At 47.2% G+C, this 11862-nt stretch overlaps 1 protein-coding gene across 1 annotated transcript; it reads left to right on the top strand.

Annotated features, from left to right (window-relative positions):
* Positions 1–3805: 3805 nt before the first annotated feature.
* On the top strand, positions 3806–5480 carry KCNA1 (potassium voltage-gated channel subfamily A member 1). The gene has a single exon (XM_003410634.4). The coding sequence runs from the start codon at positions 3806–3808 to the stop codon at positions 5291–5293; it is 1488 nt and encodes a 495-aa protein (XP_003410682.1). The 3' UTR covers positions 5294–5480.
* Positions 5481–11862: the final 6382 nt, after the last annotated feature.

Here is an 11862-nt window from a genome sequence, read left to right as displayed (position 1 = left end):
CTTTACCTAATCTGGCTTTTTGGCAATGTTATAATATATAGCTTATTTGTTTATTGTCTGTCTCTGCCACTAGAATACGAGTTCTGTGAGGTCTGAGACCTTGTGTGTATTAGTGATTACACTATCTCCAGCACTAAAACAATGTGCGGCATATAGCTGAAGGCTGAAAAATAATTTGTTGAATGAATAATTATCTTCCATCCCTCATGGATGGTGAGTTTGCATCAAGAATGATGAGTTCCTTTTGCAACAGGAATGTTGAGTTCCTCTTGTCTTTCTACCCTCATATCCAAGTATTCTAATCTAATGCTCTGGCTTTAACTGCCATCTACCCCAGGGGTTCTCCTCTGAAGGTGACTTTCCCCGCCAGGGGACATTTGGAGGTCCAGTCTTCCAATCTTTGGAGGTCCAGTCCTATTTCAAACACATGTGTCAGGGATGTTGAAGACCTCCTGATCCTAGTATGTCCCCTAATAAAACCCTGAATTTAGGAACCCAGGATCCCAGCCTGGGAATTCCAGTCTGTGAATCTCTTCTAGTAAGACAATCTCCAAATGGTGAATCAAGGCAAGTGCACTCACATGGAGCCTAGGAAGATGGCAATCTCAGGGTCCTTTAAAGGAAAGTATGGGCTACAGGCAGAGGAAGAGCAAAGATCAGGGTAGGAAAGAGAATAGGGAAGCCCAGTGTTGCTACTACACAGTCAGAAAATGTTTATCATGTCTAGCAGGGTAATTTCCAGTAAGACTCTAACTTGAACGGCAGCAACAACATAAAACACTTAAATAAGAGACTTGATGGTATTTCAGCACAGAGCTTCACGTTTTATTTATTTTTGCAATACAGCAGTAGGGCAGAAGGGAAGGGTAGGGGACCCTGGAATTACTGGGATAGAAAGATAAATGTGAAGAAGGTGGGGAAAGTGCAAGGTTAAATATGGGAAAGCGAAGTCTAAGGGAACTCATTGTTCATAAAAGAAAAGCTAGGGCACGGATCCGGAGGAGGGGAGGGAACAAGTACTTTTATTTTTCTGAAAGGAATGCTGGGGTATGAATCTGGAAGAGGGACTTAACTAGTTCGGTACCTGGATTGTTGCACTGCCTGGGCAACTCCGCAGAGGGCCCTGCCTTCCACTAGCCACAATAGAGTGGGGAGGATGCAATCATTGGCTTTGATTAAAGAGGTGGGCGGTGCAGGCGGGAGGCAATGCTAACCGTGGTGGAGCAAAGAGGTGGTCCTAGTGCAGCAGAAGGAACCAATCACAGGCGACTTCGGGTTTTCTCAGCCTCCTTAGAGACTCCGCAGCAGAAGTCCAGGAGCTGCCGGCTGCCTTCTCTCGCGCTACAGGCGGCGAGGCGCAGCGTCTCTGGGGGTGCAGCCCAAACCCCACTCCAGTGAGCCGCGCACGCCCGGGCTCTTGCCCCTCTGCACCCCTGTCCGGGCCCATTCCCCCAAAATTGCAAGCCTTGCATGTGGCCCTGTAGCAGCTCTAAGCCAGGAAAAAAGACTGAGGGAGGAGGGTCGTGGGATGGGAGATGGGCAGGTGACTTGCTTCTCAGTATTTGTCCCAATTAGCACCAAGTTGGCAGACAACCCCGCAAACCCACGGATCCTCAGTCCCTCAGAAGTCACATTCTGTAGAGATTTTAAAACAGTCTGATTGTAAGAAAACTTCAACTCCCCTCGTAGGTCAGAGAGGGGACAGACTATTGGCACCACTGTCTTCCAGTAACACCACGCAGAACAAACCCGGGTGATGCCCAGTTGCAGAGCTCTCCCCAAACTCTGCATCCCGCGGGGGGGGGGCAGGGGGGGCTGGGTCTGCCCTGCAGAGAGCCCCCTGCGGGAGGGGCAGGATGGCTAGCAGAGCGCTGCGATCAAAGCGGATTATTGTGGGACTGCACAAACGCAAACCCCATCCGAGGAGTTTTGCCAGGAACACCGCCGCCTGCATTGCGTCGGACCTGACCATTTCCAATGTGAAATCCCGGGAGAAGGTCGCGGCCGGGGACCGATTGTGTGCGGGGCTGTTTCCGTAAAGGAAGTAGAGTTGGTGGTCGGCTTTTCTGGTAGGAGAAGGGAAAAAGCCGTGCTGGCACGGGTGGGAACTGAATGACAACCCCCCTCTGGCGAGCCACCCCCTCATATTTTCCACCTACCTCCTCGCTCCTGCCCTCCCCCGCCTCCCCAACCCACGCCCGGGTGGGCCAATCGCTGCTCCGCATCGGAGGCGCTTTCTCAGGTTTCTGCTGATCTTGCAGCGCCCAGAAATGGACCGAGCGGATCCGCCGCCGCACGCACCCTGCTCCACTCTGAGCTCGTAAAGCCTCCGGGCGCACCGCGTAGGCTCCGCGAGGTCCCAGCTCGGGTGCGGGGAGTGGAGCGGACCTACAGCCATGTAGATCCAGACTCTCGCCCGCCCGCCGCCTCCTTCAGGATCGAATCAAGGGCTCCCATAGTGTTAGGAGGGGGCGAAAGTGCTGTTTACCGTCATTGGCTTCAGAGCTTTGGGAGAGGGTGGCATTTTGCTTCTCCGCCTCACACTCTCCGGAACTCCTGCACTGGAGAGAGGACCGCGTCTCCAGGTTGCTGGCAACGGGTGAGAATAGGCGTCAGGAATGGACGTTTCCGCGGTAGCGGCTCAATAAAGCGATCGTCCAACTGAGAGGGCCACAGGAAGAGGGGGCGAGGTGGCGAGTTTCCCCCGACGCCTCTCGGATGCTGCTGCGGCGGCGGCCGCTGCTCCCGTCCGGGTACTGCAAAGGCGACCTGCCGCATTTCGACTTGGGCTCCTTCCGGACTCAGCACCGCCCCTGCGCCAAGTCGGCTGGTCAGGTAGGGGTCTTCCCAGATCGGGACTGCAGAACGGGGGCTTGGGGCGACAGGGTGGGAGGAAGCGGGGAGGGAGGATGCTGCCTGGGACCCCGAGCTCCCCCAGCGTCTCTGGGCGCCTTTCCGATTCTATACAGCCATGCCCCGTACAACATCCAAATCACATAACGTCCTATTTCACAGAACGGTATGTGGACATTAAACGAGGCATGACTGTACTTTAACGAAGTTGCAAACACATGGGCTGTTGGGCATTGGGAAAAGTGGGGTGGAAGAGCCCCAAACTTGGATTTCTGGGTTTCTGCGTGTGTGTTTGTCTGTGTGCATGTGATAACCCTAGCAAAAGCCCCGTGCTTTCTAAAAAAGCTAGAGGTCTGTGCTCTTTGGTGTCTGTAGGTCCGTCCCCTCTGAATGCTTCTGATTTTCTACTCCCGTATCACTTTCTATTTCTCTGCAGCGTCCATCGATCGCCCTGGTGGGAGCTTAGAAGGCGGCAGGCGAAGAGGGGTAGGAGGGGGGAGAGCCAAGGAGAAGCAGAGGGGATGGCAGGCGTGGGGATCTGCTGAGCTGGCACCTTACCCGGTCCTAGGAGGGTTCGCGGAGGGGAGGGGAGGCCAGGGTGGCCCCCGAAGCGATGGCCCGGTCCGCTAGAACGGCACTGCGTTAAGGCGCCTCGGAGCCAGAAGAAATACAAAACAAAAAACAAACCATAAAACCCTCAGCAAAGAGCTACACTGGGCTTTTGCGCAAGCGAGGGTGATTCCAAATTAAGTCAAAGGCGGGGTGGAGGGGAAGGTAACAGGAAGCCAAGTCCCAGACGTCCTGACCTCTGCCCTTTGAAGCCCCTCCCCTTGAGCGTGGGGGAGACGCACACCCCGGTGGGGGGGCCCTAGGGTCCCCCCCACCCTCTTCCCTCGCTCTTCCCCACCCCCGGCCCTCTCCTGGCCTCTTTCCCCGCCACCCGGCTTGAAACATGACGGTGATGTCTGGGGATAACGTGGACGAGGCGTCCGCCGCGCCGGGCCACCCACAGGATGGCAGCTACCCGCCGCAGGCGGACCACGACGACCACGAGTGCTGTGAGCGCGTGGTGATCAACATCTCCGGGCTGCGTTTCGAAACGCAGCTCAAGACCCTGGCGCAGTTCCCCAACACGCTGCTGGGAAACCCGAAGAAACGCATGCGCTACTTCGACCCCTTGAGGAACGAGTACTTCTTCGACCGCAACCGGCCCAGCTTCGACGCCATCCTCTACTACTACCAATCGGGGGGCCGGCTGCGGAGGCCTGTCAACGTGCCCCTGGACATGTTCTCTGAGGAGATCAAGTTTTACGAATTGGGCGAGGAGGCCATGGACAAGTTTCGGGAGGACGAGGGCTTCATTAAGGAGGAGGAGCGCCCCCTGCCCGAGAAGGAGTATCAGCGCCAGGTGTGGCTGCTCTTTGAGTACCCGGAAAGCTCGGGGCCGGCTCGGGTCATCGCCATCGTTTCGGTTATGGTCATCCTCATCTCCATCGTCATCTTTTGCCTGGAGACCCTTCCGGAGCTGAAGGATGACAAGGATTTCACGGACACCATCCACCGCATCGACAACACCACGGTTCTCTACACTTCCAACATCTTCACCGACCCCTTCTTCATCGTGGAAACCCTGTGCATCATCTGGTTCTCCTTCGAGCTGGTGGTGCGCTTCTTCGCCTGCCCCAGCAAGACAGACTTTTTCAAAAACATCATGAACTTCATTGACATCGTGGCCATCATCCCCTATTTCATCACGCTAGGCACCGAGATAGCTGAGCAGGAGGGAAACCAGAAGGGCGAGCAGGCCACTTCGCTGGCCATCCTCAGGGTCATCCGGTTGGTAAGGGTTTTTAGAATCTTCAAACTCTCCCGCCACTCTAAGGGCCTCCAGATTCTGGGCCAGACCCTCAAAGCTAGTATGAGAGAGTTAGGGCTGCTTATTTTTTTCCTCTTCATCGGGGTCATATTGTTTTCTAGTGCAGTGTACTTTGCCGAGGCGGAAGAAGCTGGGTCGCACTTCTCCAGTATTCCTGATGCTTTCTGGTGGGCGGTGGTGTCCATGACCACTGTAGGATACGGTGACATGTACCCTGTGACAATTGGAGGCAAGATCGTGGGCTCCTTGTGTGCCATCGCTGGTGTGCTGACAATTGCCCTGCCCGTACCTGTCATTGTGTCCAATTTCAACTATTTCTACCACCGAGAAACTGAGGGGGAAGAGCAGGCTCAGCTGCTCCACGTTAGCTCCCCTAATTTAGCCTCTGACAGTGACCTCAGTCGCCGCAGTTCCTCTACTATCAGCAAGTCTGAGTACATGGAGATAGAAGAGGATATGAATAATAGCATAGCCCATTATAGACAGCCCAATATCAGAACTGGCAACTGCACCACAGCTAACCAAAACTGCGTTAATAAGAGCAAGCTACTGACCGATGTTTAAAAAACAAGCAAACAATCAAAAAAGGCCCACTTAGCAGCTTGAAAGACTTAAAAAACAAAACAAAAACCCTTAGTGACTGAGCCAGGTCACACTTTGTAGATACTTTACTAAAATAGTCTTTGAATGCTCTATAGAACTCTCAATGCATTGTTGCGTTGCGAATTTTTGGCGTGGCGAACCAGAAGCTTTCAAGATCCATGAAAAAAGAAACTATTTTCATTTTATTTAAAAAAATGGTAAAAGAAAGAATATTTTCTAAAACTGGTTTAAAAAAAAAAATCAGTCCATGAACTAGTCTAGGTAACATAAGATTCATATCCCCCCCACCCCCCCGCCCCGCCAATACTGAAACATTTTTAATCCTTTGGCTTCTTTAACTTCTTATTCTTTTTTCTTTAGCTTAAGAACACCAGATGATCATTTAGAAATATAAAGCTAAAATTTGCATGGAGCTTCAATAGAAAATCTTTGCCAACTGCACAGTGAGTGCATTTAAGACAGTGCGTCAGATGTGTTATATGCAATGTGAAACGCCAGCCAAAATGGGCTAGGAACAAATGTTTTTATTTTGATCAACAGAACTGCATATTACAAGGTGAAAAATAAAATTACTTAAGACTGGTTCACACACAAAAAAGCACCTTATAAATCTAAAACTGGTCCTGATGCATAGGGATTATCCTTCTGCCCCACCTCCTTCTAATCCAAACTATTCCCTAAGAAAACCATAACTGAATTAAATTAATTGATTCATCTGCAGTGCTGCTAAGTTTTCTCAACTGCAGATGAGCCAAACAGGTCTTTTCTCACCAGTCCTATCCCCCTAGCCAGAACTGGATGTAAAACCTTAGCAAAAACGGAGTTAAATGTAAGCATGTTCGAATCTGGTAATATTTATTTTATCATCGCATGCAGAGAACGTTCACGCAGACAATAGGGGATAAGCTTACCTTGAAATCGACTCTTCTAAAAATAGATCCTTTTTCATTTGCATTCACCAGAAGTGCACTCCTTCATTTATTAACTATTAGTAAATAAAGTACTGTATTTAAATGCATATGTTAGTCAGAAGGGAAGAATAACTTTCTGGAGCTCAAAGCATGTTCTCTTTTTCAGCATTATGGCCTATTTGACTAAGGTGTACCTTGAATTAATAACTGCATGATTTCAGTTAAGAAAATTTTTTAAAAATTTACAAGTTTGTGGGAAGAAGAACCCAAAAGAAATAATGGGGGGTGGGGGTGGGGGGCACTCAGTCAATTTTCCTGCCTTTCCTCAGGGAAATGTTAGGTTTCTGTGCAGGTGCAGGCAGAGAGAGGACCAATATGCCCATCCCTTAAAGGGAAAGTACGTGGAAAAATAAATCATCAAGGTATATATAGCAACACCTAAGAACAAGTATTCTTTCTAGCTGAAATAAACACAAGCAGAACAAACAAGAAAAAAGGTGCAATACTGCATGTTTTTTGGTGCATTCTTAGGATGTAAAGGAAACTGTTTCTCCATTGTATGCATCCAAAGCAGAGCTGATTTCTTTTTGCAGTCATGATTTGAAGTCTGTAGCGACTTCGGCCCTCCCCTTGAGGCTCCCTGAAGAAACTCAACCAATTGATTTAATAGTTGCGTAGTGCCTTTATCCTGTACCCACAGTGAACAGCAGAAAGTGCCTCCGTTAACACAGCTGAGAAGTTAAGTGACAAAAGGCGGGGGAAGGGTTGGGGCACAGATATTTTGCTTTTTTTTCTCCACCCTCAATCTCTCACTCGACCACTGTGAGAAGACCACTGCGTCCTAGATCCTGGAGAGGAGAGACCCAGGAGGATGCTGTCTCTCTTGTTGTCCCAATGGACTTGGTCCCTTTGGCAGCCTGGTGCTGAACGTGAACGGGGGCCTGAGACCCATCGTTGAACTGGATGTGAACCGTGAACTTTTTTTCTCTCTGCTCCACCAGAAGCCAAGATAAACTTTTTGGGAATTTGTTTGTTTCCTACTGAGGGCCACCCTGGACACGCAAGACTTCCTCAGGCCCAATATAGTGTCCCTTGCACATTTCCTCCTTCCTCTTCTGTTAACAACAGGACTTCGCCTCCTCTCTCAAAAAACCAACCTCCGATCGTCTGATCTTTTCAGGCATCATTGTCGATGTGGGGACACTCGATTCGTAATGACATTTCCTAGGCCTTCCCTCCTGGCCTACTCTTGTCAGATACTTCCTGTGATGCTCCTACCATCGTCCCGCCTGGCAGTCACCTCACCAGCTGAACATCTAACTTTGCTGCCCCAGCCCGCCAGCCCAGAGCATGGCAGGGACCCTGTGCCCAGCTGGAAGAGAGCCATGTAACACAGGCCTCTGGAGCCCAGCAGCTGTCCACCAATGGAGAGACAGTCACAGCCTTTTTAAGGACACCGAGGTGAGGAGTCTTCATCCTGCACTTAGCATGTGGCTGCCTGCTGCTGACCACTGGATATTCCTGCCTTGCTTCTTCTGGAAATCTTCCCTGTTATTTCCATCGCTTTGACCCACCCTACTCTAGACTTAGCAGTAAGGCAATAAACCAAGAAATGAGAGTCACATCCAGGCTGGCTGACCACATGGAAAGAAAGAACATGGACATTTTATTTTCCTGTGTGGCGTCTGTGAATCTGTAAGATGAAAATAACTCACGCATTATGGAAGAAGAGGGGCCGAGACCTGCACAGCATTTGACTACAGGGCATTAACCCCCTTTTCCCTCCCCAGTGGGATGTTTCCGTCTCCTTTGAACCTTAACTCATCCTGCCTATTCCTCTCACCTGCTTAAAAGTCCCCAGTTGGGAAAAATCGCCAAGCTCCCCCCAAATCTCCCGGGAAGTCTTGATCTTTTATTTCTACTCTGAGGACTAGGACACACAGAACTTGAAACGCTGCACTCTGTCAACAGCAATAATCTACTTGGTACTGTGGGATGGATGGGTCAGAGGATGAGAAAACGGGACCAAGACTTTGACTGTCTTCGGCTACTCGGCATCTCTCACAGTTTACCCCCTGGACTGGTTGATTCTTCTGCCTGTGTTGCAGGACAAAGTGCTGCATGCAGAGGACCTGTCAGCCTGGCATCGGAGATGAGTTGTTGTTCTCAGTTTGGGGTGGTATAGGGAAAGTGAGTGCTGCTTATCCATCTGTAGCTCATTGCAATGAAGGCAGTAAGAACGGAGTACAGGGATTATTTGTGTAGCATAGGCATGCAAAGTTTGACAAAGCTCTTATACCTTGCACTGTAATGTGCTGAAATGTCTTTGTAGACCTGAAGGTGCACTTAACAAAACTGCCTATTTAGGAATGACGATCTTTTGGTTTACTTATTTATATTTAATTTATCGGGCTTTTTATCTTTTCATCCCCTTCCTAGGTATACAGCCTTAATGACTCATGTCCTGAATTTTTGTTTTCTCCAGAAGGAGAAGACTTCTGACGTGCCGATAGCCATAGCTCAGCTCTTCCAGTGTACCGGGACCCTAGTTTAATAGGGCGGCAGTGGAAGAGATGGGTCACACCGGGGCTGTTAGCTTCCCAGAATCTCTGAAGTGGTTAACTCACCTCAAGTGATCTGAATTAGAGAGACCAAAGACATTGATTTCCTTTTTCCTCAGATTTATAGAAGACTGGTTGTAGCCAGGAAAGGTTTTCTTTTCTATGTCCCCTCTTCCCTATCTGCACACAAGCCCTCCCCTACCCTTATCCCTTTGAGAGTTGAGTTACGATTATCAGTTAAATCAGTTCATTGGGAGTACGTTAGTGGGTTAGCCTAGAAAAACCAAATGAACACATAGTAAATTCTTCTTCTGGATTTTTGGCTAATGAACAGTCATTTCTCTAAAATGAAACTGTACTGTAGGTTTAGATTCCACAATGGTGGAACCAAAGCCAAAAGATCACCATCTTGACTCACTTGAAAATTAAAAAACAAGACAAAACATATAAATGGTATGTTACGGATAGATTTCTTTAAGTAGAAATTTAGTCTGTAAGGGCCTTCATCACATTGCAGATACAGATTTTTCAAATTAATTAACATCCAAAGGAGTCAGTGTAAATAGCTAGCTTCCTAACCCTCCCACTTAATAGAGGGGACCTCGAAACACATGTTTTTGTAAAATGAAAAATTTTAATTCCTTGTTTGGTAGATTGGCTAAAACAGAAAGGAGAAAGAGAATATCCGCAGAAGACAATTCCCCATTTTCTTCCAGGAATGACTTATTCCTGGGAGTGGTGAGAATTAGTGGGTGGTAACCATCCATAGTATAAAATTGCTAGAAAGAATATAAACTGCCAAACAACCATTTTATCTTTCAACTTTTTCAAGCAAGGATGAACTCTTGATGTTTATATTTGTTTTAAGATGACAAACACACTAATATTTAAAAATCAGACACTACCCCAGTTGAATTGTGATCTCAGGAGGTGGTCTCTCATTTACCATGTGGTGTATTCGTACTCGTATTTATCTCATGGAATTTCAGGGTATATGCGAACATGTCCAGTATGACTCAGGTAAACCTTAGAAGAATTCACATTATTTATCATTTTTGTAAAGAAGCAAACAGGAGCTGAATTGTTAACCAAAACTGTTCCATTACCTTGAGTCACTGTGCGAACTCATTCAGGGTATATAGCTGTAAGGTTTAGAACCCTTGGGATCAAATGCTAGTCTCTTTGCTCAGGCAAAATGCCCATGGGCTTTCTTGGGAAAGCCAGTGTGATTGTAAGGGGTGAGGCCCTGCTGACCTCAGGACTATTAGCTTTAAGGAGATTAGCCCTAGTCACAGTGATTTTCATTTCAGAGCTAACTCGGAGTTTTCTTTTTATGACATGAGACTTCAAAGAGTATAGAAAAGATTTGTACCCAACTCAGAGAAGAAGAAGAAATGGTGTAAGGAACGAAAACCAAACAAAACAAGAACCTTGCAAAATAGTCCTGGTCAAAAGTTGTCTCCTCTCCACAATTTGCAGAAGCCCCTTTCTTCCCGTTGTGCTCTGTTTTGGGATTGTGTGTGTAGCAGCTGTGAGTAGACAACAGGGACTCTATATGACATACCTCTAATATTAAAGATAAAGTATTACCAAGGTTATAAATAAACATTGAGTAGTATTAATTTCAAGTGCACCATCAGGACAACAAACCATTTAAGCTGAAATAGCACTCCTTTATTTCTTTAGTTTGCCAGTTGCATACACTTTGAGTTAAAGATGTGTCTCATTTTCACTTACTGTGCATTTCTCCTGCCCTAACTGTTTAATATGTCAGGTAAAGGATGTTGAATGTTTTGAATTGAGAACCTAATTGAGGCGCATAGTTTTCATCTATGCAATTTTACTTGCTTCTGTCACTTTATGATCTGTTCATATTTGGCATCAATTAAAGATAATTTTTAAGGATCTTCTCGAGGTATATCTTGGCTGGTTATTTGTCTCTTGTCTAAATGATCTTTTGGGGCCCCTTTCATCACACCCTGTTCTGAAGAGTCTCTTTAAATGACCTGATGACTCCAAGATAAAAGTCACAAAGCAGCCTTGTTTCCTTTGAAACTCCTGGACTATTTCTGCTGTATAAGGAAATATATCAGGGTTACTTTTTGACAGTAAATTCACGGTTTGGTTTCAGGTAGCATCCCAATTAGAAGCCGTTGGAGTTTTGGCCTGTGAAAGTAGTGGGGGGATCAAGTTTTGAAAAGGAAAAAAGAAATGAGGCCCAAGGGAGTGATTGATTATATTTGCTTAAATCGTTTTTTGATTTTAAACTGAATTTTTAATTTGCAGCCTAAGAAGCTCTTCAGGAAGGATAATGTGTGTGTGTGTGTGTATGTGTGTGTGTGTGTGTAAGTAACACTGCTGTGGTCTAGCATCAAATGGCTTGATAGTTAAATATGGTGCTAGAGGTAATTTTGATGTGGAAAAACAAAGTGATTCCCAGCTGTTCTTTATATAGACATTTTCCACATTTTTTTCTTCCTGTTTTTTACATGCTTTATTATTTTTTGAAAGAACTCCTTGGTGCATTTCCTTTTGCTCCTCTCTGAGATTTAGATGATCTCTTTTCTTCCTTGTGAATATCATATTTTATACAAGCTCTTTTCTTATGTCAGAGCAAGCAGGGTTACATGGTTTGTGGCCGGTGCTTGTTATGTGCCAGTTGCTTTGGGTAGGTGGTGTGTAATCACAGAATCTCGTACCTTGTGATGAGTTCAAATTGTAAGATTTAGAGATGAGTCTTGCTTTTGCTGCAGAAGTTACTACTGAAAGTAGTCATGAGCCTGGGCAGGCTGCCCATGATTTTTCTGTTATGGTCAGAAAACAGGCCAGGCTGAGCCCTGACAGAGAGTGTAAGAGACAGCTAGAACCACACCGTGGCAGTGGGTACAGGAGCGGGAGCCAGGGCATTCACACCCCAAGTGGGTATGTATGTGTTTCTCAAAGTTCAGCCTTAGAGTGGTCTTCTTGAAGCAGAGGCAGAAAGAACTAGGTAGCTTTCAGGGATAAGGTTACAACTGGAAGCATTGTTGCTTACAGAGCTTGAAAAGAAGTCAAGCTA

This window comes from Loxodonta africana, chromosome 4 (assembly GCF_030014295.1).
Source record: "Loxodonta africana isolate mLoxAfr1 chromosome 4, mLoxAfr1.hap2, whole genome shotgun sequence".
In the NCBI taxonomy this organism is placed as follows: Eukaryota; Metazoa; Chordata; class Mammalia; order Proboscidea; family Elephantidae; genus Loxodonta; species Loxodonta africana.
The sequence above is the reverse complement of the archived record's forward strand: the minus strand, read 5'-3'. Positions and strand labels throughout refer to the sequence as shown.

Coding starts and splice junctions, on each gene's coding strand:
- KCNA1 (XM_003410634.4), top strand. CDS start 3,806: ATGACGGTGATGTCTGGGGATAACGTGGACGAGGCGTCCGCCGCGCCG.